The 20,799-nt window shown below is 37.4% G+C and overlaps 1 protein-coding gene across 14 annotated transcripts in view; it reads left to right on the plus strand.

Moving 5' to 3' along the window:
- Positions 1–20,799, plus strand: part of SORBS2 (sorbin and SH3 domain containing 2) — a 214,851-nt gene that overhangs the window by 158,119 nt on the left and 35,933 nt on the right. For 7 of the 14 annotated variants that reach the window (XM_055315715.1, XM_055315716.1, XM_055315714.1 and 4 more), the window contains 5 exons: positions 6,334–6,492; positions 7,205–7,288; positions 9,222–9,278; positions 13,930–13,979; positions 16,578–16,765. In XM_055315715.1, the coding sequence (XP_055171690.1) occupies positions 6,334–6,492; positions 7,205–7,288; positions 9,222–9,278; positions 13,930–13,979; positions 16,578–16,765 (538 nt within the window). Of the gene's footprint in view, positions 1–6,333; positions 6,493–7,204; positions 7,289–9,221; positions 9,279–13,929; positions 13,980–16,577; positions 16,766–19,141; positions 20,720–20,799 lie in introns of all 14 variants that reach the window. The other 7 variants (XM_055315719.1, XM_055315723.1, XM_055315720.1 and 4 more) reach the window with 5 other exon arrangements.

A 20,799-nucleotide genomic window follows, 5' to 3' on the forward strand; every position in this document is an offset into this window, starting at 1 on the left:
CCATCCCTTTGTTTCCATATCGGTTGCTTAATATTTCTTTGGATTAAGGGGAAATCTCCCAAATGCCTTTCTTTAAAAAAAATAAAATCATTTTAATTGATTCTTATTAAATCTCTCTCAGGTTACCAAGCCTCAAGCTTCCTGATTGTCAAATCTAATGGATCAAGATTATATTTAACTTTGCATGATTTCTCTATAGTTATTTAGTATATGCAAACAAAACGATACATAAACCTGAAAAATAACCACTTGCCTCTTCAAAGTGCAATTAAACAAATAGGTTATTCTTTGGCCCTCTTGGTGTTTATCTTCCCAATCCTCCTTTCTGAGTCCTCTGCTTCCCCTCCTAGATCAGTGCCCTCAAGATCTCCTTGAAACTAGAATTCCTTTGCCTTTCTATCCAAACCTGCTTCTAGAGATCCATTTATAATTTACTCTCCTCATTCTCTTAAAAGAATTTGGGTGGTGTCAGTGAACAGGAAAAAGATTTTCTTTGTTCACTCCTTTAAGACCATCCAAGAAAGCATATTATATATAATGCAAGACCAGCCCTGAAATTTGATTGGAAACCTTTGGCTTTCCACACGCAACATGAGTGCCCTGATTTCATTTGTGAAACCCTGTATTTATGGTTATGTTCTTGAGAAACATGTTGAAAAACCTTATAATCACATAATTCATACATAATATTTATGTAAGCCTTCTGTGCCTTTCTTCAAATAACTCGTATCCTTTAGAGCAACACAACTTTACCAGAAAAACTGAAAGGGGAAAAAAAAAAAAGGAATGCCATCAGTTTGCAGTTTTAGTGCAGACTTAGAACCCATTCACTAGCTCCTATGATTGAATAGCATGATACTTTGAAATTTCTGGGATGAGAATTGAGTGAACCACGATGTGACCATTGCCTTAAATTAAAAGTTGCAAAATAATTATGCAAAATAATGAGCCTCAGATTGAAATGTAAATAACAAAATGATCATTGATGATCTTTCTAACAATTTATAAGAGTGTTGTGATTGTACTGGAACGCTTTAGTAGCTGTGGTCTCGAGGGGCAGGATTGAGTCGAGAAGCTTCCTCACCAGAATATTTCTATTATTTACTCATTCAACAATATTTATTGAGCACCAACTATGTGCCAGACATTGTATTAAGTGCTAGGGACACAGTACTGAACAAGACACAGTCTCTACCATGAGGAACTTTGAGCCTTTCATTTGATGAGTATGCAGAGCTAGACTTGTATTCTAAGAATAATAGAAAGTTCTGGGAACATTTGCACTGCTGGAGATTTGGGTATGGAGGGGGCTCTGCAGCCACAGGAAAAAAGAAGTGGTGGGAACCAAGAAACTTGGAAGGAAATGAGAATGGACATCTTATGGGGAAATAGAACCAACATTCTTATTCCTCCTAAGCAATTTTGCTGGGAGACCAGCCTTACGCAAAAAGATTTGGGCTAGTCGCCTGTATCATTTTGGCCAGGCTTCTTTATTCGAGGATCAGGCTATTATCTTTCTTTCTTGCCATCATTCCTGAACTCATTCTCATTGCCTTTCCTAAATCAGAAAAAAAGACAAAAGGCGACATGTACAGTGATATCACAGAGACCGGCTGTCTACCGATGCGGTTCACACACGGGTCTGCAGTGTCTAACCCACAAGATGTAGAGCATGAGAGCAGATTGGCCACCTGATAGTGATACAACAGCAAACAAACAAAACAAGGATTTCAGTGGAATGTGCTCTCCTGTCTTTTTACTGCCAGATAGTTTGTGAGCATCCCTTTGCTCTTTTCCTATTGAATTTTTGTAAATTATACACAACCTCTTGGTAATTTTCTGCTGCTCTTTTGAACTCCTAGATGACCCCATCACCTAGGTGCCCAGCCTTCCCAAGTGTCATCCTGGATTCCCCTCTTTCCCAAAGATCTCGAAGTCCTGCCTCTGGTAGAAATGCTGCTGTCACTCCTGTCTTCTAGTCCACAATATGTCCATTGTCCAGATTACAGTGACAGCCACCCATTTATTCCCCCTGATTCTGTAATCCAGTCTCCACACCTCCACACCTCTATACTCCACTAGGGCAATCTTTATGAAACTTTTTAAGACTTTCTGCTTGAAATTTTCTCCTGGTTCTCAAGTATCCTTGGAGCAAAATTCAAACCTCTTCATGCAATTTCCAAAAGACCTTGTGACCTGGCCCCCACCGACCTCATGTCTCTTCCTGCCCTTCCTGCCAACTCACTCTATTCCAGCTTTACAGACAGCCTTCAATTCCTGCCTTCCTGGACTTTGCACAAGCTATTCCTCTGCCAGGAAAGCTCTCTTCATCCCATCTCATCCATGGCCTTATCTCTTCTCCCAGGGTGTCATCACTGACCTCTCCACCCTGGGTGTGAAGCTCCCCTACTGTGTGCCTAGAGCACACTGCTGCATTTCCTCCTCACACACTGAATTCTAACAGCCTGTTCACCTGTCCATGTCCCTCACTAGCTTTCCCCACCCATAGCAGGGACCATGTCTATGGTACCCATTGTATCCCCAACACCTTGCACAATGCCTGGCACATGGTAGGTGTTCAGTGAATAATCATTGATCTAATAAGTGAATGAATGAATGAATGAATGAATATAGACTTTACTCCTACAGTTGGTGGATGAAATTGGGGAGACTGAATCCCTGCTCTGTGGCTTATCTGTGACACTCCTACTGACAAAAGGCACAGTGGTCTCCATCAAAGCACACACAATGGATTTGACATGTTGCTATCAGTGACTGTGGTTCACTAATTCTCTGGTTCCCCGGAGTATAAGGTGGGCAGAGGAGGCAGATTGCTCGAATAAAACTTCTTCCCCAGACTCTGGCCAAAGGGATCCCCTTCTTCCTTAGGAATCAGTGGACCAAACATTCATGTTTTTAGCAGGAAACTAAAGGTCAATGCAATTTTTTGAAGTGCATAGATACTCGTTTGCCTATAAATTTGAAAACATCGATTAAAGGGATCTAATGTTTGATCTGCAAAAGTCCTTTGCAAGTACCAGGAATTATCTTTAACTGACTTGAACCGCCGTGTATTCCGTGAGGCAATCATATAAACTCTCTGCTGAGATTTTATTAATAAAAACTTTACATCCCATCTGGATTGGATATATTTATATGTGAGCCAAAATTACATTACATTACATTACATTACATTACATTAAGCACTTATTCAGGATTTCTTTACACATAATAAAATGAAAACAATATGAAGACATTACCTTTCTCTACAATAACTAAGCCGACACATAATGATAAAAGCAGAAAGAAATAATCATCGAAAGCACTGTGCAGAGTCGAAATACAATTTAAATCCCAGTGAACTTACACTTCCTTATCAATGAAGATTGTTAACACTTACAGTAAGAATTTGGGGAGTTTCATCTGATGGTTTGAACCATAAAGAATGACCCCAGCTGACAATTCGTGTATCATTTATTGTGGAACCACAATAAATATAAAACATAGTAGCGAATGCCATTAAAGCTTTAAAATCTAATGAGCATAAATTTTAAAGACCTAGGTTATGTTAGCACTTCTTTTTTGGGGGAACAACATATAGAAATCATATGCCTGCAATGAGAATACTGAGAATAGTAGAATTTCTATAACCTCAAAAGCAACTAAATGCTTTGAAATTGTAGGAAACAAAAGCTTTAGAAATGGTTCACCCTTGCTTGCCTTTAAATAAGAATCCTGTCTGATTTATAGTCTTAGGTTTTCTTAAGTACTTCCTATTGCACTGATATGCATTTGTTTTAAGCACAGATTTGCCGGGTTTTTCAAAACGAGAAGAGAACAAGAAGGATTAGAAAAATGTGCAACTGTATATCTGCTTTTTTGTTGTTTTTATGAGCAATTCGAGTAAAATATAATCATACTTCCTAAGTGAGTTTCTTCTGAGTGTTCATACTGGTGTCAACTCAAAGGAACTTTCAAGTTATGCATGGAAAGAGTTGATTTAGTGAGATTATGAGTGTGTGTATATGTCTGTTGCTGACTTTCTGTATATGTATCACTGACTTTTGTGAGGCTTCTATGTACCTTAGCAGTGAATCTAGATTGCTACATAGTACTGTTGCATAACTAAAGGGATTCAATAGGTCAACCAAGTTGAAAAGAAAATTCTAGTTCTGCCACTTGCATTTCTTTACAGACGATACTCAATTAGTATAAAAGTACTAATTGAGATTTTGATATTCCCAAAATACTATTTTCATTAAGTTCCGAAGTTATAGATACTTATCAATGATCATTGTCTGGGGCATTCTCTCTACTAATGTCTATTGCCATGGATTCTAGATAGTTGCCCACTGAGACTGTGAATTAAATTTTTAATCTACAAAATCATAATTCATGAAAAACTGTCATTCTAAGTTTTGGTGCAGGATGGCAGATATTCCCCTCTTTCCATATTCTATCATAGAAATATGTATCTATAAATCAGGATTTCATAATATCTGTTTGTTATATATTTTCTTACGGTGGAAGTCAAAGTGAAGTTGTAACCACGGACTAAACAAATATATTTATTTGTTTAGTAAATTTGCTGCCCTCTGCTGTTGAAAATATTTTTAAAACAAATTTTGTTTCCTCTAACTTTCTATCTCCCTTTAGCAAAACAAAATACTACATATGAAAGCAGATTTATAAAATCAAGAATTATAAAATCAGATTATAAAATCAAGATATAAAATTCTAATATTATTAGACGTATTATATTACAAACAATGATATTTGAAAGCACCAAATCTTAGTTTTCTTGTGGAAGAAGTACTAGGCCTCTATAGAAAGAACTACTAGAAAATTCTCTCTAATGTCAATTACTCTAAAAATCAGCTCCAGTAGAACTATTCCATGAAATATTCATATGCTGCAGCCATTATCTAAATGATAATTGGAGAAAACAATATTTTGGTAATATCAAAATCCCAATTAGTACTTTTGTACTATTGAATCAGTTATAAATTGAGTCGTTTTCCGCAATATCTCCCATAGTAATTAGAGGATATTCTCCACAACATTGTAATAGTGAAACAAAATAATATTTTAAAAGAAGGAAAAGAACAATTGCAATACCAGAGCACCATTGTGGGTTGTTTTGTATCTGTGTACATGTTTTCTTCCTGTCTCATCCAGACACAGGCTTTGTGATACTATTGTAAATACTGTACAAGCACATGATCATATTCAACTTTTATCGCTTACCATTCTACCATAAACATTCCCCAGAGTTACTACACGGTCTTTATCATTATGATCACATATTTTGGATAACTTGGGCCCTTTCACTATTTTGTTATGATGCCTCAAATTTTCCTATCAATGTTTGTAGCTACCATCATAATCTCCTATTATAAAAATATTGAAATAAAAAGAGCACATCTCTAAAAAAATATTTTGTATATAATTGATTATTGCATCCAGACTGCATACGATTAACAAAAGATTGGGAATTCAAAAAGTCAATAAAACACTTGGACAAGCTAATGACAAAATAATAGCTTTTGTTAGAATATGGGCTATCTCAAAACACTCGATGTTACAAAGAATATGTCCTCTCTTGGCCAGGGTGGGTGACTTTTAGGGAACTAGGGTGTACCTTTTTTTCTGACTTAAAATGTAACTGTCCAACTGTACCATGTTTATTAATGTTATGTAACAATTGTCAAAGAAGTAATAACCCATATGTAGTACTTTAGGCATCTCCATTTAATATTAAATCAATAACCTGAATCAGTCTGATCAGGCATGTATTATGTAAAGGCATCAAGGATATTGTTGGATAAAGTAAATGCTCCATATCTGGGTTTTCGATTACTAAAGCAATTGTATGTATTTTCTCAAACTCTTTATATTAACACTTCTAGTGTTTCTATCTTAAATATAATATTCAGAAACCATCAAAGGGGAGCAAGTCAACTATAAAAATTGGCTTTTTCTCTGAATTAGAGTGTCAACCAAAGCAGAGTGGGATCCTCTTGCTCACCATCTCCCCACCCTTAGCTAGCTGCAGTAATGGGAAAACCCAACCACTTCACTACTCCAGCTCAAGGTAGATAGGTAGGTGATTCTTGGGGTGGTAGCTCACAAAATGTGCTCATTCTTCACTTTCCGGGAGGCTCCTTGTCTTCACATCTTTTCAGTGGTCCAGACCATTTCTAAATTATCTGGGTCTCCCCAGGGACACCTTACTTTTCTGAAACGTCTCCTCCTGCTAACTGGTGTCCTCTTGGTTCCATCAAGTACCTCCATCTAATGAATCAGTGTCTCCTTCACCCCTCTTTCTTACAGCCCTCTCTCCCAACAACTCCAACACCTGTTTCAAGGGAACCTGGCCGGAAGCCTCTTTCTGTTTCACCATACGGAGAAGTAACTGGTAGCCCCTCCCCTCCGCCCAGGACTGGCCTCCCCCTACCGAGCCCGTGCACCCCAGCTCTTTCTCCCATCTGGGTGAGCTCCTTCCTTCATTACCTTATCAAATGCCCTTCAGGAATCTCAGGGAGTTAGCCCTGGGTCTCTAGAGGCTAAGGGGGCAATCGGAGCCTAGTTACTCACCACCACCCCCACCTTGCTGCCCCCACTAGACCCCCTCTTCATGCCAGTCTACCCCCACCAGCCTCCTGGCACCTCTCACTCCTTGCCCCCACCTCTCTTCCCATCTTTTCCCTCCCCCTCTCCACCAGGCTCTCCATATATCTGCACCCGAGCCAACTGTCTGCAGAATGTAGCCTTACATGCTGGGATCAATGAGGGCAGGGGCAGCCGAGTGACTCACCCAGATGAGCTACTTGGTGACTAAGTGGAGTCTATTTTAACTTTCATAGGCTGAATCTAGCCTATTTTTGGTGTGCTCTCCTTGCTCCTTCTGGCTGTCACAGTTTTTCGTAGTTTATGCATCAGGCTAAGGAGAAAAGTCAAAAGAGAAGACAGGTCGACAGAGGAAGTGATTAGGGGCCTAGGTGATACCAACGAAGCTCATCTCCATCTCCTAATTTTACTCATTTTGCTTTACATCCTTTGTTCTCTCCTGCTGAGATTTGTCGGATGAGAGTCGGTGCATGTTCGCGTTTGAATGCGCGTGTGTGTTGTTCATACCACACAGCGTTTCCCTCACTCAGCTCAGTATGCCTTTTCCTTCCCTTTGCCTTCACATCTGCTCCAGACTGATCGCATAAATCCAGATGACATAGATTTAGAAAATGAGCCCTGGTATAAATTCTTTTCAGAACTGGAGTTTGGACGCCCGGTAAGTGAGGCTAGCCTATTAATTTAAGAAAATTAGGGGAATGTTGTTTGGTTTATAAAACATAACCATTATCAGAAGAGACAGGTGTCATTTACAGAACAAAATAATGTATACTAGATAGACAAACTGGGTACAGCTTAGCCCACATTGACTTCTGTACCAAATGGTTAAACCTGCTCTGACGCTGCCTGTGTATTTTTTCCTTAGCACGCGTCACGCATTAGGATAATTATATCTAAACAAATTAAAAATGCTAAGATAGTTTCTGTCCTAGACTATTCAGACAATTGTTACAGGTTTAAAGAAGATTTATATTTGTTTACAGTCCATTTTGGTCTAGTTCAATCAGAAGCAGTATCGTGATATTTATAATAATAGTTCTATTATTATAGCTTCTGTTTGCTGTTGAACTACCAAGCACTGGAGAGTCCTGGGTTCTGAACTCCATCTCAGTGAGTTCTCTGGTTGCTGTGCCAATAAGAAGTAACCCGAGAGGTTAAGTAGTTTGCACAGGATAGTAAGTGGTAGAGCCAGAAGTTAAACCCAGGCCTATGGAACAAACCAAAATCTCTGGGCAATTTCCACAATAATATACTGTCAGTATACTCCCACTATAAAATACCTCAATTACTCTTAAGGATATAAGGAAAGAGAAAAAAAAAATCTTGTGGACCTTGATTTCTGGTTTTGCTAGTAAAATATCCACAAATGCCCCCCTGCCCTAAGACGGGCCTTACAAGAATTGCTTAGTCTGTTTGGGTTAGAGTCAACCCAAATCCTTAATAAAAATTTCCTTTTTTTTTTTTTTAAAGATTTTACTTATTCATGAAAGACACAGAGAGAGAGGCAGAGACATAGGCAGAGAGAGAAGCAGGCTCCCTACGAGGAGCCAGATGTAGGACTCGATCCCAGGACTCTGGGATCACACCCTGAGCCAAAGGCAGATGCTCAACCTCTGAGCCACCAGGCATCCCAACAATTTCCTCTATTAACTTAAGTTTTATTGGGGAACTCTATCAACCAATACCTATACATTTGGTATGTGTCAGTTACATATTTTTAATACTCTTAATGGTGTTTCTGAATTTTATTTTTTTTAATTTTTTTTGTTTGTTTCTGAATTTTAAATTCTTAAAGAACATAACATTTCCACTACACAGACTTTTGTTGATGGTCACAGAGTATAATCTATCTTTTACTATATCAGACACTGACTTACATACTCACAAACTGACCATATATTAGATACTGGGTGCTTAGAGTTGTCCCTCTCCTCCATTAAAAAACAAAGGACACTTGGTTAGATTCCTTATTTTATTGAGCTGGATCAAAAGTGACTGTAAGTGAATATAAACCAAAAAATTTTTCCTAGAATTTCTATACCTAGAAGGAAAAGTGTTTTTCTTAATTTATATCCACATATTCACATAAATACATTTTATTTTAGAGAAAAAAAATCCTCTAGCTTTATTTTATATGTATTGTTATTATTAACTACCTGATTTGTAGGGACTAAGCCAATTTCTGAGCCTAAATTATCAGCATTTTTTGATAATCATTTTCAGCCACATGGAAACTCACCAGCATGCCATCCACCTGCTATTTTAATGTTTCTTTAATGTACCTTGCATTCCTTTGTGGCTAGAGACTATGAGTGTTCATTTTGATCTGATGAAATGAGTTTATAAATATACTAATCAAATCACTAGTAATTTTGCCCAGTGCTTGAGAATATTTACGAACATTCCACTCTTCCTCCTAGGCCACCCCCACCCCCATTTGGCTCCATTCATGCACTCTTTATGTGTGTCTGATGCTATCAGCACTCAATCTCTAACTTTTGTCACCTTTTCCACATGTCCATTCCTTGCTGCCATTGACTCTCCTCCATTTCATCTCTACACTTCTGCTTATGTGGTGCATCTACACCCAGCCTCCTAAAAAGGCTCTGGACTATGTTCAAGATCATTCTTCTGGTGTTTCCAATGAGGTAAAAACAAATTATTCTCTTTTTCAGATTTATCTTTAGGAGCTGTTACTGTGATTCTGAACCATCCGTGTTTTAACGATTCACTGTTGTATCTAAGCTATTGTGGAAAATCGGTCTTCCTATCATTGTGTTGTATCCAGGATCATTGCTTAGACATTAACTATTCCAAAGTTGTTGTTGACTCTTTCCAAAATGCAGGTGAAGAACCATTCCAGCCATAACCTTCAGTTGAACTACTCAACACAGTCCTGATATCCAGGAGTGTGACAAAAAAATCAAAAGTAGTACTCTTACTGCATATATCAACCATCTGTTTTGATTAGGTTGTGTAAAATACTATACAGAGCCATTTTTTCATCATGCTTGGAGGTGCAGAATGACAGATTCTTAATTACATGTTTATGCCCTGCATATTCTTAAAATTTTTGTAAATCTTTCATTTGCCTAAATACAATTTGTGGATTTTAGCATCAGATAAAATCAAGAATAAGACTGACAAACAACTGGGACACATGTCACAATTTCCCAGTTCCACATCCTTGACAGGCATTACTAATCTTTCTCAATGCTATAATCCAGGAAACCACTATAATAGATTATAACTGGCATATGAGATGGAGTACATTTGCCGTCTCTATTTTAGAATGCTCATGACAATCTGCTAGGTAAAAAATTTATGCCAGACAATGTCAAATTTTATTTGATTTAGTCAGAGAAAGTATGAAAAAGGAAGAAACAATCCAGAGTCGAAGCTTTTTATCCTGCTTTCTGCAAAGAAAAATGAAATTATTTGGAAAGCAGATTTAAGACTTATTGGTTGACTTGAGCAAATGTGACAATTTTGCTTAAACATCAGCTATATAAAAGCCTCTCTGTGGTAATTCTTAGAAGCAGCTAGAATGGGAGCAAAGTACATAAACTGGTTTTACACCGTAGTTTCTCTGTGGTCCTAAGTATATATAAAAATAATAAATATCGTCATCAAAAAGTCTTCACTTGATTAAATATGGGCAACTAGAAAATAAAACTAGTAAGATATCTATGCCTCAGGAAGTACTATTGACACACAGTGATGACCCCTGGAATCATGGGCACTGTCTCAGCAGGAAATATCCAACTTCCTGAAGCTTCAATTTGCAATTCTAAATTGTGTATCAGAGCTCATATTAACATACAGAAGTAATCAAATATTTAGATATTAGATAAAAGCAAAATAGAATAATCAAGAACATCCTAAGTTACTGAATGCAGTCATTTCTAAAGGCTTATATTTTGTAGACAGATAATCTAACGACAATCAAATAAAAGTAATTCTATTCTGTGTTATGCTACCTTCACATCTGAAGAAAGGGTATCATTTCTACATATGAAGAGCCCAAGAATTTATTTTGGAATGCAATTTGGTCAGATGGTTTCCTGTTATTTTAGTCAGATAGTTTTAGGATGTTTTTAAGGTGGTTGTCTCTTTGAGAATTTACATAAAATTTAGAGATCACTGTGTCCAACTCACTCATTTTTAAGTCAAAAAAGTAGAGCCCAACAATTTTTTAAAACTATATCCCAAATCACAAGATAAGATGGTGGCAAGTTAAAAATAAAATAGAGTCTCATAGCCTTTGCTTCCATTCTATTCCCTTTATACCACATGTTAGCATGTCCAAGAGATACATTTAGAATTCAAATATTTTAGAAACAAGTTATTAATATTATTCCTTATTAACTATTTTTGTGAAATAAGTTCCTGTAATTAATATTACACAATAACTCTTGGGCTAAATAAAGATAGTAGAAACTTTCTATCCGTTCTACATGTTATGGTAGTGGCAAAATAATCACATAAAAAAGCACTTTGCTGATGGTTAAACTGAATTGCCATTATCTCTTTGGAATGAAGAAGGAGCGTTGTATGGTTCTGGAGTACTAATTTCACATCATGGCTTTTCAGAATGTAAAAACATATATTTTGATAAGATACTGGATTCCATCTTCAATATCCTTATGTAAAACATTTCAGGTAAAATCTGTAACTGATTACACATTACCCTACTATCATTTATCAACTGCCTTGCATATCCCATGAATAGCATACTTTCTAATCCATGAAACTGAGAAACTGGCATTATTGAAGAACAATTAAGGACTTTTAAGCAAAGTAGCAGAAAGTGTGATTCGGTGTCCATACTTTATTAAAATGAACTTCATCTAGGTATGTTATATGTAAATACTCAGTAGATCATAATAGGTAAAATCAGTTACTCCTTCTCTGCAGATGATTTCCACTTCAGAATGAGTATCATTCATACAATTATCATAAAGTTTTTCTCTCTTAGTCATCTATCTAGACCTTTTACTATTTCCTTATAATTTAATAAAGAACTTTTTCCTTTGATTATACGTAAAAATCACAAAACTAATTTCAGTTAATTTTGGATTGTGGAAACCAGCACAAGGAGGAATCATTGTAGTTTCTTTGCCTAAACCTAAAACACAATTAATTTATCAGTGTAGAGCCTTCGCTTCTTACACTGTTTTATTATCTCACATTACAATTTTGTCTAGGCTCATTCCAAGCCTGAAATTCAAAATTTCTGGTCACTATAGGATGATCACTCCAAGATGTTCTGCAATTGACACTTTTTAATAATCAACTGTGGTTGTGGTTGGGTGTTCTGTGAATACTGTGATCTGCAGAAACAGTAACTCTGAGGCTACTTGGTGTTGCTTTTCTGCAAACATGTAGAATTAATATTCTTTTTTTTTGCGGGGGGGGGGCAAGGATTTTTTTTTTTTTTTAAGAAAGAGAGTGAATGAGTGAGAAAGAGCACAGCAGGGGGGAGAGAAAGGCAGACTTCCCACTGAGCAGGGAGCCTGACTCAGGGCTCCATCTCAGGACTCTGGTATCATGGCCTAAGGCAGACACTTAACCGACTGACCCTCCCAGGTGCCCTAGAGATAATATTTATAAATCAAAATATAATTATCTGGTTTTATTTGTTGACCCATTTGCTTTCCTTTTTATTTAGTATTTATTTTTTCCACCTTTCTAGTATCCAATTCAGAGTTCAGCAAGCAAAGTAATCATGCAAATTTATCAGATTAGTGGACTGAATTTTTTTCTTCTAATATTATATTTATTGAGAACCTAGGAATCTAAATCTTGTCTAGGAATTACAAATATTAGAATATGCTTTTTCGGTCTAAAAGGAAGAAGGATAATCTCTTGCAGAAAGGTGCTTTTGTTTCTTTCTGGGCAATATTCCACTCTTATTCAGTAAGATAGAATTAAATGAAAATATTAATTAACAGAACCAGTTTTAGAGTTACGCATAAGAGGGCTTGTCAGACTGATCTACGTAAAGAATCTACATAAAGAATACTAATATCTTAATTGGTTAATTGGTGCTAATTTAGAAGTAGAAAATATAAAGTCATCGAAATAGTTTTTAAAGTGTGGTTTAATTTCCACTAAGTAGGTTTTTAATACTCTGGTAAAGTATTTCAATGTGATAGGAATTTAAGATAAAATCTGTCAAATCCTGCTTTTTCAGCTGACTTTTTAAAATTTCATATGGAAGGACATTTTTAAACTAGAATTTCAGTTCTTCATCAGACCAAAGTTTTTGACAAATAACTAATCATCTAATATGGCCCAAACCAAGACTATATACATATATAAATAATCTTAGACATATATACTTATATACATTTTCCTGTACATTCTAGACATCACACCACAGCTACTTTCACTCATCTTTCAGTGTCAAGAGCTCTCTTTTGCCTTAGATATTTCAGCAATTATTCCAGGCAATTGTCATGGGGAGTGAAAAACTCATATCTAATATTTTTGCCTAATATCTGTTTCATTGTACTCTTCAGAATGAAAGAGTATGAAAGTGGTGTGTACAACAGGCATTTGGAATTATATATCAATTTGTATTTTCTATTTTCCTTTATTCCTACAACCATGAACAACTGAGAGTTGATTTTCTCACAAAAATGTTAAAAATCCACTTTTTAAAGAAAAGGTTACATTTTGGTTCATTAATCGTGTATTTGAAACCAACCCTGAACTTAAAATATTTTGAAATATGCCAATCTTTACCTGATTTAAGCACCAGGCAATTTAGTTTAATTTCAAACCAAATTCTGTGGTATTATTAAAATGCCATGGCTGTGTTGACAGAGGAAAGATCTCAAGTTCCCCCTAAATGTTATATTTTAAAGATAACACCTGGCAACAAGACAAAAAATTATAAAAAAAGGTTCCTATTGTATAAGGGCTGAATGATGACCACAAATATTTTTTTAAACATCAAACTATTCCTTTATGCAGAAAATTTCTATTTACAGTCTATTTCCTAAGTGAAGGAGTGGTTAACTTTTCTTTTCTCCCACAGGCAATGTTTGGGCTGTAGATAATTTGAGTTACACAGAGAAATACATTGTGGTATATCAAAAAAGAAAGTAGATAGGAAGAAAATAGAAATCAGGTTACATAATTTTTCTTTGAAAGACATTTTATGATCAAAACAAATGGTATTTTTAATGTCAGTTTTTATAATATTCTTTTTAGGATACCTAATTTAATATTCATGGACAAATGAAATTTTTCCTGGTAAAAATTTTCATGGAAATATTTTTCTATTAACAGGCCTCCTTGTATCAATCCTCTTTAGACAGAAGCCTGGAAAGACCCACTAGGTAAGAACGTCATTACATTATACAACCAGAATATTCTATACCAGTGGTTTCTTTTTCAATAGAAATACTACCCAGTGAAGTAATAATAATGAGGGTTATGCTATCACGCGTTATTATTTGGAGCACCATACTTTATGAAGTTGTTTTATTTTGTTTTTGCATCATTTTCCATGCTCATATTCAAAAATTTATGAAAATTAAGTGAAATAATTCTGGATTCCTTTGCCAAGAGATTCTTCCCTTCTCTGTCTCCTCTAAACCCAATTTTCTTTTCTTTAAATGGGAATTATAAAATCTAATTTGCAATATTGTTAGATGATACGTATGATAGTATATTTGAAAAATATTATAAATTACTAGAAAATTTCTAAATTATATTCTACATATATTTGTTTATTATACACAAATCAGAAACATTATTACTGCCAATAAATAAGGGCCTCCTATGTACCAGACATTCTAGGTACCTAAATATATTTAATCCTTAAGACACCACAATGAGTTAAATACTATCTTCCCCACTTTATCTCTGCATAAATGAAACTTAGGCCACATCACTTACCAAGTTCACACAGTTCGCAAGGAGCAGAAACAAACTAGAATTGAACCAGAATAACCTGTAACCTCTAGCCCTAACCTTCCGAGGAGTCTGCCGAGGTAACTTCTGTTGGTGGACTTTAAATATCACACTTACTTTATAGCATTGTAGAAATTTGGACACAGTTCAATAGCAATAGGGAATAATACAAACTCTCAGCCATATTGTGCCCTCGACAACAAATGTTGATATAACATTAATCTGCTCTTTTTTATCAACATAAGTCAAAACTTTGTAGATTGGGTCCTTTGCAAATTGGGTTTCATGAGTGCCATCCAATGGCATCAATGTTACTAAGAAAAAAGCTCCAAGTCTCCTTTTATATCTTTTACATCTATCTATGCTCCTAAAATGTTTGAATTTTGGAGTTCTAATCTGACCTGAAGACTGCTATAAAGACACACAGACCCTCTTATGACATGATTAGGGACAGCAGAAACAGGTCTAGGAGAAGAAGGACATCCTCTTTAGAAGAACACAGACAAATTCTGAGGTCTGGCCCCATCTCTCTATTTGCAATGGTGTGTGTTCCATTCACTCGTTTATGAAATAGGGATAAGCATGCACACCTCACAGGCTTGCTGTGCAGGCTACACCAGACAATAATGTCAGCAAAGCAAATCGTGTATTGCTGACTCATAGGAGCTGGTGGTGCTCTTAACTGCTGTTGTTGATGTAATTTTATATGATGATTTGACAGACGGTATAGTGGGTAGTGTGTATCTCCCGTTCCCTGGTGTTTGTCTTAAATGATACTGTATTCAGACCCAGAATGTGATAAAAACTGCCTGCCATTGTAGATTGTTGATGCCATTTCATACAACTGGGTGAAAGTCCCCTTTAATAGCTTGATTGCTGGCCAAATTATTAGTCATTCATTATTTAAATAAGAAAATGTTAGAATTCCAGTGTAAGGTTTTCAAGCTCAGAGTAGTAGGAAAAGCCATAGGGAAACCTTAAAGTAAGAGAAATGTGTCTCACCAGAAGTCTTCCTTTTTGGAGTCTTTTCTTCCACTGTGGCATGCCTTCTCTGGATATAGACACATTTTTGGGACTCTTCTCTCTAGAGAAAAGATATGTGACACAAATCACAACACTGAATTGTCAGTCATAACATATTACACTAAAAGGAGAATTTTTACTTGAAAACATGGATTATAAACTTCTATCCAGGGGTGCCTGGGTGGCTCAGTAGGTTAAGCGTCTGCCTTCAACTAAGGTCATGGTGTCGGGGTCCTGGGATCCAGCCCGGAGTCAGAGCCAGACTCCCTGCTCAGGGGGAGTCTGCTTCTTCCTCTCCCTCTGCCCCTCCCCCCAGCTCATGCTTGATCTCTCTCTCTTGCTCTATCTCAGATAAATAAAATATTTTTAAAAATAAATAAATAAACCTGTACCCACACCAAAACACTGCCCATGGACGTTTATAGCAACTTTATTTATAGCTGCCAAAACTTGAAGCAACCATCTGCTTTTCAGTAGGTGAACTGATAAACTACTGGTGCATCCATATGATGGAATAGTACTTAGCAATAAAAAGAAATGAGCTATCACACCACCAAAAGACATGGAAGTAAAATATCCTGATAAAATCAGGATATTCAGCAGAAAACAGCCTTAATATAAATGATGGACTTTAATTACATTTAATAATAATGAGTCCAGATGGTTCATCAACTAATAAATGTATCACAGTAATAAAAGATGTCACCATAGGAGAAACTGGACCAGGAAAGGGAGTATATGGGAACTCTATTTTCCAATCAATTTTTCTGTAAACCTAAAACTTCTCTTAAAAAATGTACTGTCTGTGAATTTTTTTAAATAGATGATTATAAAGAAATCATGTTTAATATCAAGGGCTGAATTCTTCAAACTATATAGTTTGGGGGAATAGAGGGTAAGAGTTGTACCGTGATCACTAGCCCATTCCACCAGTCGTCCTGTTTCACAGATGAACCTCCTCCAACATCAACCTAACTGAAGCTGATTCCTTCTTTTAGTTCTGCGAGCATGGCCAGTGACTTTAGGAAAAGGAGGAAGAGCGAGCCTGCAGTGGGGCCGCCCCGGGGCGTGGATCCCAGTGCGAGCAGGACTAGCCCAGGTGGAGCGGACCTCCCAGGACCAAGCACCACCCTGACAAAGTCTTATATCATCAGTTCCTCTCCTTCTTCCCCCTCAAGAGCAAAAGGTGAGCAATAATAGATTGACATGTAAGCAGTTTACTAGCTTAATTTTAAACTGAGGGACTCTGGGAGAGCTGGTCCAGGATAACCATCCAGAGACAGCTAGCATTTAAACACAGCATCTTGACTACAACATCATTTCAAAACAATAACCAGCTTTTCTCACACAGACTAGGTCAGACTGGTGAGCCACTTGAGGGGCTCCATGGACTCTATCATCTGGTATATTCATGCTTTTTTTCTTCCAAATATATCATTTTTGGGGTTTTCTTGGACAAATTCAAAGTATCTAAATTATTGTCAGGCTTTTAAAAGATCACATTTATAAATGTTTGCATACTGTCAAAAATATTCTAATCTCACTACAACTAGTAAAGTTAATCACGTTTCTAGAACAGGAATTAGAAGTAGCAACAAAGAACACTATTGCCTAAAACACTTTGATTTTTTTTTTAAATTACTTTGTTCTAGATAAAAATGTGTCTAACCTACTGAACTTGTGGTTTAGTCACCAGTTCTATATTTTGGTGAACAATCATATAGATGCTAGAATATCCATGTTCTGCATGGAACATGGTGTTTGATTCAGATCATTCCACTGGGAAGAACTAACTGGTTTCAAGTCATACTTAGGAAATTTAGGTATCACCATGCCATTTTCCCGTATGACCTGCATCCTCGTTGGAAATTCAGCAAGTTCTATTGAGAGAGGGCAGGGTCGTTGAAAGACTGCTTAGAGCATTATTGCCATGCTGACCAGAATATTCCCAAGATGGAGGCTGAGGCTTGAACCAGCATCCGCAGGTACCCAAGGCTATACAGCTTTTGGGGCCCCACAGCCGCCCCCAGTCTCCTGGGGTTGAAAGAGAACACAGAAGGAATTTGAAGTGTGTGAAGTAGCTGAGCTCTAACAGACGTGTCCATAATATAACACAGAGTCAGCTACACGTATTAACCTAAGTGCTACAAGAGTTGCCATGTGATAATTAAAGCTAAGTGGTAGCTGGTATGTGTGCAGAAGACAGGCAGGTGAGGATGAGTGGACTCCAGGATAGAAGGGAGGCAGGCCCTAGTCGCCTTCCACAGCCTAGTCAACGGTATATACTACCTAGAAGGTTCGGAAGGAGCGAGCCCCTTTTATGACACCTTTCATCACATTGACAGAGATACTTTTATCACATTCTACTCATTTATGCAAATGAATACCTTAAGATAATAAGTCATGAAATACCATTGATTTATTATGCTTGGATAGCACCCAAAAACCAAAATGATTCTGATTAATTTAGATGAATTTTTTTATCCTGGGGAGTGTTAAGTCATCTTTATGTCCCAAATATTACATATCTACCTCATGTGCTTATCTACTTTTGAAAAATGTGGGTAAGATTGTAAGGCAGGAACTATCAATACTGGTATTTTCTTTCATTAGGTTTCCTCCTAAGAAGGAAATTTCCCATTTAGATGTACTTTGGCCTTTCATTTATTAGCTCACCTAGCGAAGCAAAAGAAAAGAGTGTTTCCAAACATATTGCAAATTTAGGTCAGTTTTAGCTCTCTATTCTCAAATTACAAAACATTTTAAAAAAACAACCTCCCCAGAAAAAAGCAAGATGGATTTATCTCTGATGCATGTTTTATATTATATCCAGTTATCCTTATGAGAACCTGCCTCATAAAAGGTTGAAAATGGAGCAATTAAAAAGGTAAATTCATTTAGGTAAAGAGGCTCTTAGTTTTTTTTTTTTTTTTTTTTTTCGGAAAAATAGTAGCGGCAGTAGTTCACAGCATCTTGGTTTTGCGATTTTGGAAAATACTTTGTCTCACTGCTTTTTCTGACTAATGCCCATGAAAAATTATTTGATACAGTTATGGGAGTGGTATTTAAATGCAAATTTATAAATTACTCTTTACCTCTTTATCATTATAAACCAAATGAGACTCAAATCCTGACCCTGTTAAGTTGATTAATTCTATCTCACTTTTGGCCTTAATTGTTAAACCTTTCGGTTACCACCAGGTCATGCTATTAACTTTCAAGGTACTATTAATAGTGCTTTTGGCGTACCACGTTTGCCGAAAGATGTGTGAACACAATAAAAATAGGTCTATTAGCTACGCTAATTACTTCTTATATGTGGTTTTGTTAACTCTAAAATCTGCAAAGCTACCTTCATTGAAAAAGTATTACCTGGCTTTAGAATGAGGCTTCCTTTCTCTAAAGTTGAAGCTGCATGTATAACAATCAGTGTCTAGACCAAACCACGCTAACTGCTTTCTCTTTGCTGTGCTGTCTGATGCTAAATGACATGCTCTCCTCTTTGTGAACCTTTTAACTTCTCCAAATGTCTCTCTTCCACCACGCTGCCCTGGATTAAAAGGTGGGGATGATATATGTCCATCCCTTTATGGTTACTCAGGGCTCAACGGCAACCCTTCCAATGAGTTAGATTACTGTAACACTTACAGACAGCATTTGGATGTCCCTCGTGACTCCCAGAGGGCCATTACTTTCAAGAATGGCTGGCAAATGGCCCGACAAAATGCAGAGATCTGGAGCAGCACTGAAGAAACTGTCTCCCCCAAAATCAAATCCCGTAGTTGCGATGATCTCCTAAATGATGACTGTGATAGCTTCCCTGACCCAAAAACCAAGTCAGAAAGTATGGGTTCTCTGTTATGTGAAGAGGATTCCAAAGAGAGCTGCCCCATAACATGGGCTTCGTCCTACATCCAGGAGGGTCGCAGTAATGGCAGATCAAGGCTCCGGCACAGGTCAGCCCATGACGCTCCAGGGTTCCTAAAAATGTACAAGAAAATGCACCGCATTAACCGGAAGGATTTGATGAATTCAGAGGTAATTTGCTCTGTAAAGTCAAGAATAATGCAGTATGAAAAGGAGCAGCAACACAAGGGCCTGCTCCATGGATGGAGCCAGTCTTCCACTGAGGAGGTGCCCAGGGACATGGTCCCGACCCGCATTTCAGAATTTGAAAAGTTGATTCAAAAGTCAAAGTCCATGCCCAATTTAGGAGATGAGATGTTGTCTCCCATAACCCTAGAACCTCCACAAAACGGTTTGTGTCCCAAAAGGCGATTCTCCATTGAGTCTTTGCTGGAGGAAGAAAGTCAAAGTAGACACCCTTCTCATGTACAACGAAGCTACAAGCCTAAAACCGTCGTGCCAATTCATATTGAAGTCACCAGTGATGAGCAACCGAGAACTCATATGGAGTTTTCTGATAGTGACCAAGACGGAGTTGTGTCCGACCACAGTGATTACATTCACGTGGAAGGATCATCCTTTTGCAGTGAGAGTGATTTTGATCACTTTTCTTTCACATCCTCTGAAAGTTTTTATGGATCCAGCCACCATCACCACCACCATCACCACCACCATCACCGGCACCTCATCAGCTCCTGCAAAGGCAGATGCCCTGCCTCCTACACTCGATTTACCACAATGCTAAAACATGAAAGAGCCAAACATGAAAACTCTGAAGAGCCCAGGAGACAGGAAATGGACCCTGGCCTTTCTAAACTTGCATTTCTAGTCAGTCCCGTGCCTTTCCGCAGGAAAAAAAATTCGACCCCCAAAAAACAGACTGAGAAGGCAAAATGTAAAGCATCTGTGTTTGAGGCCCTAGACTCTGCCCTTAAAGACATCTGTGACCAAATTAAAGCTGAAAAGAGAAGGGGAAGTTTACCAGACAACAGTATACTGCACCGTCTTATCAGTGAACTGCTGCCAGATATTCCAGAGAGGAACTCATCACTCAAAGCTCTAAAAAGGAGCCCCATGCACCAGCCTTTCCACCCACTGCCTCCAGATGGTGCTATTCATTGTCCATTGTACCAGAACGACTGTGGGAGAATGCCTCACAGTGCCTCTTTCCCAGATGTGGACACCGCCTCCAACTACCACCTCCAAGACCATGAGAGTGTGCAGAGTCTCCAAGGTGGATGAACTTTTCTTTCTTTTTCCTTGTGGTTCAGACACCCACCATCCAGCTCTTTCACTTTCCATCCCTACATCTCA

This window comes from Nyctereutes procyonoides, unplaced genomic scaffold (assembly GCF_905146905.1).
Source record: "Nyctereutes procyonoides isolate TBG_1078 unplaced genomic scaffold, NYPRO_anot_genome, whole genome shotgun sequence".
NCBI lineage: Eukaryota > Metazoa > Chordata > Mammalia > Carnivora > Canidae > Nyctereutes > Nyctereutes procyonoides.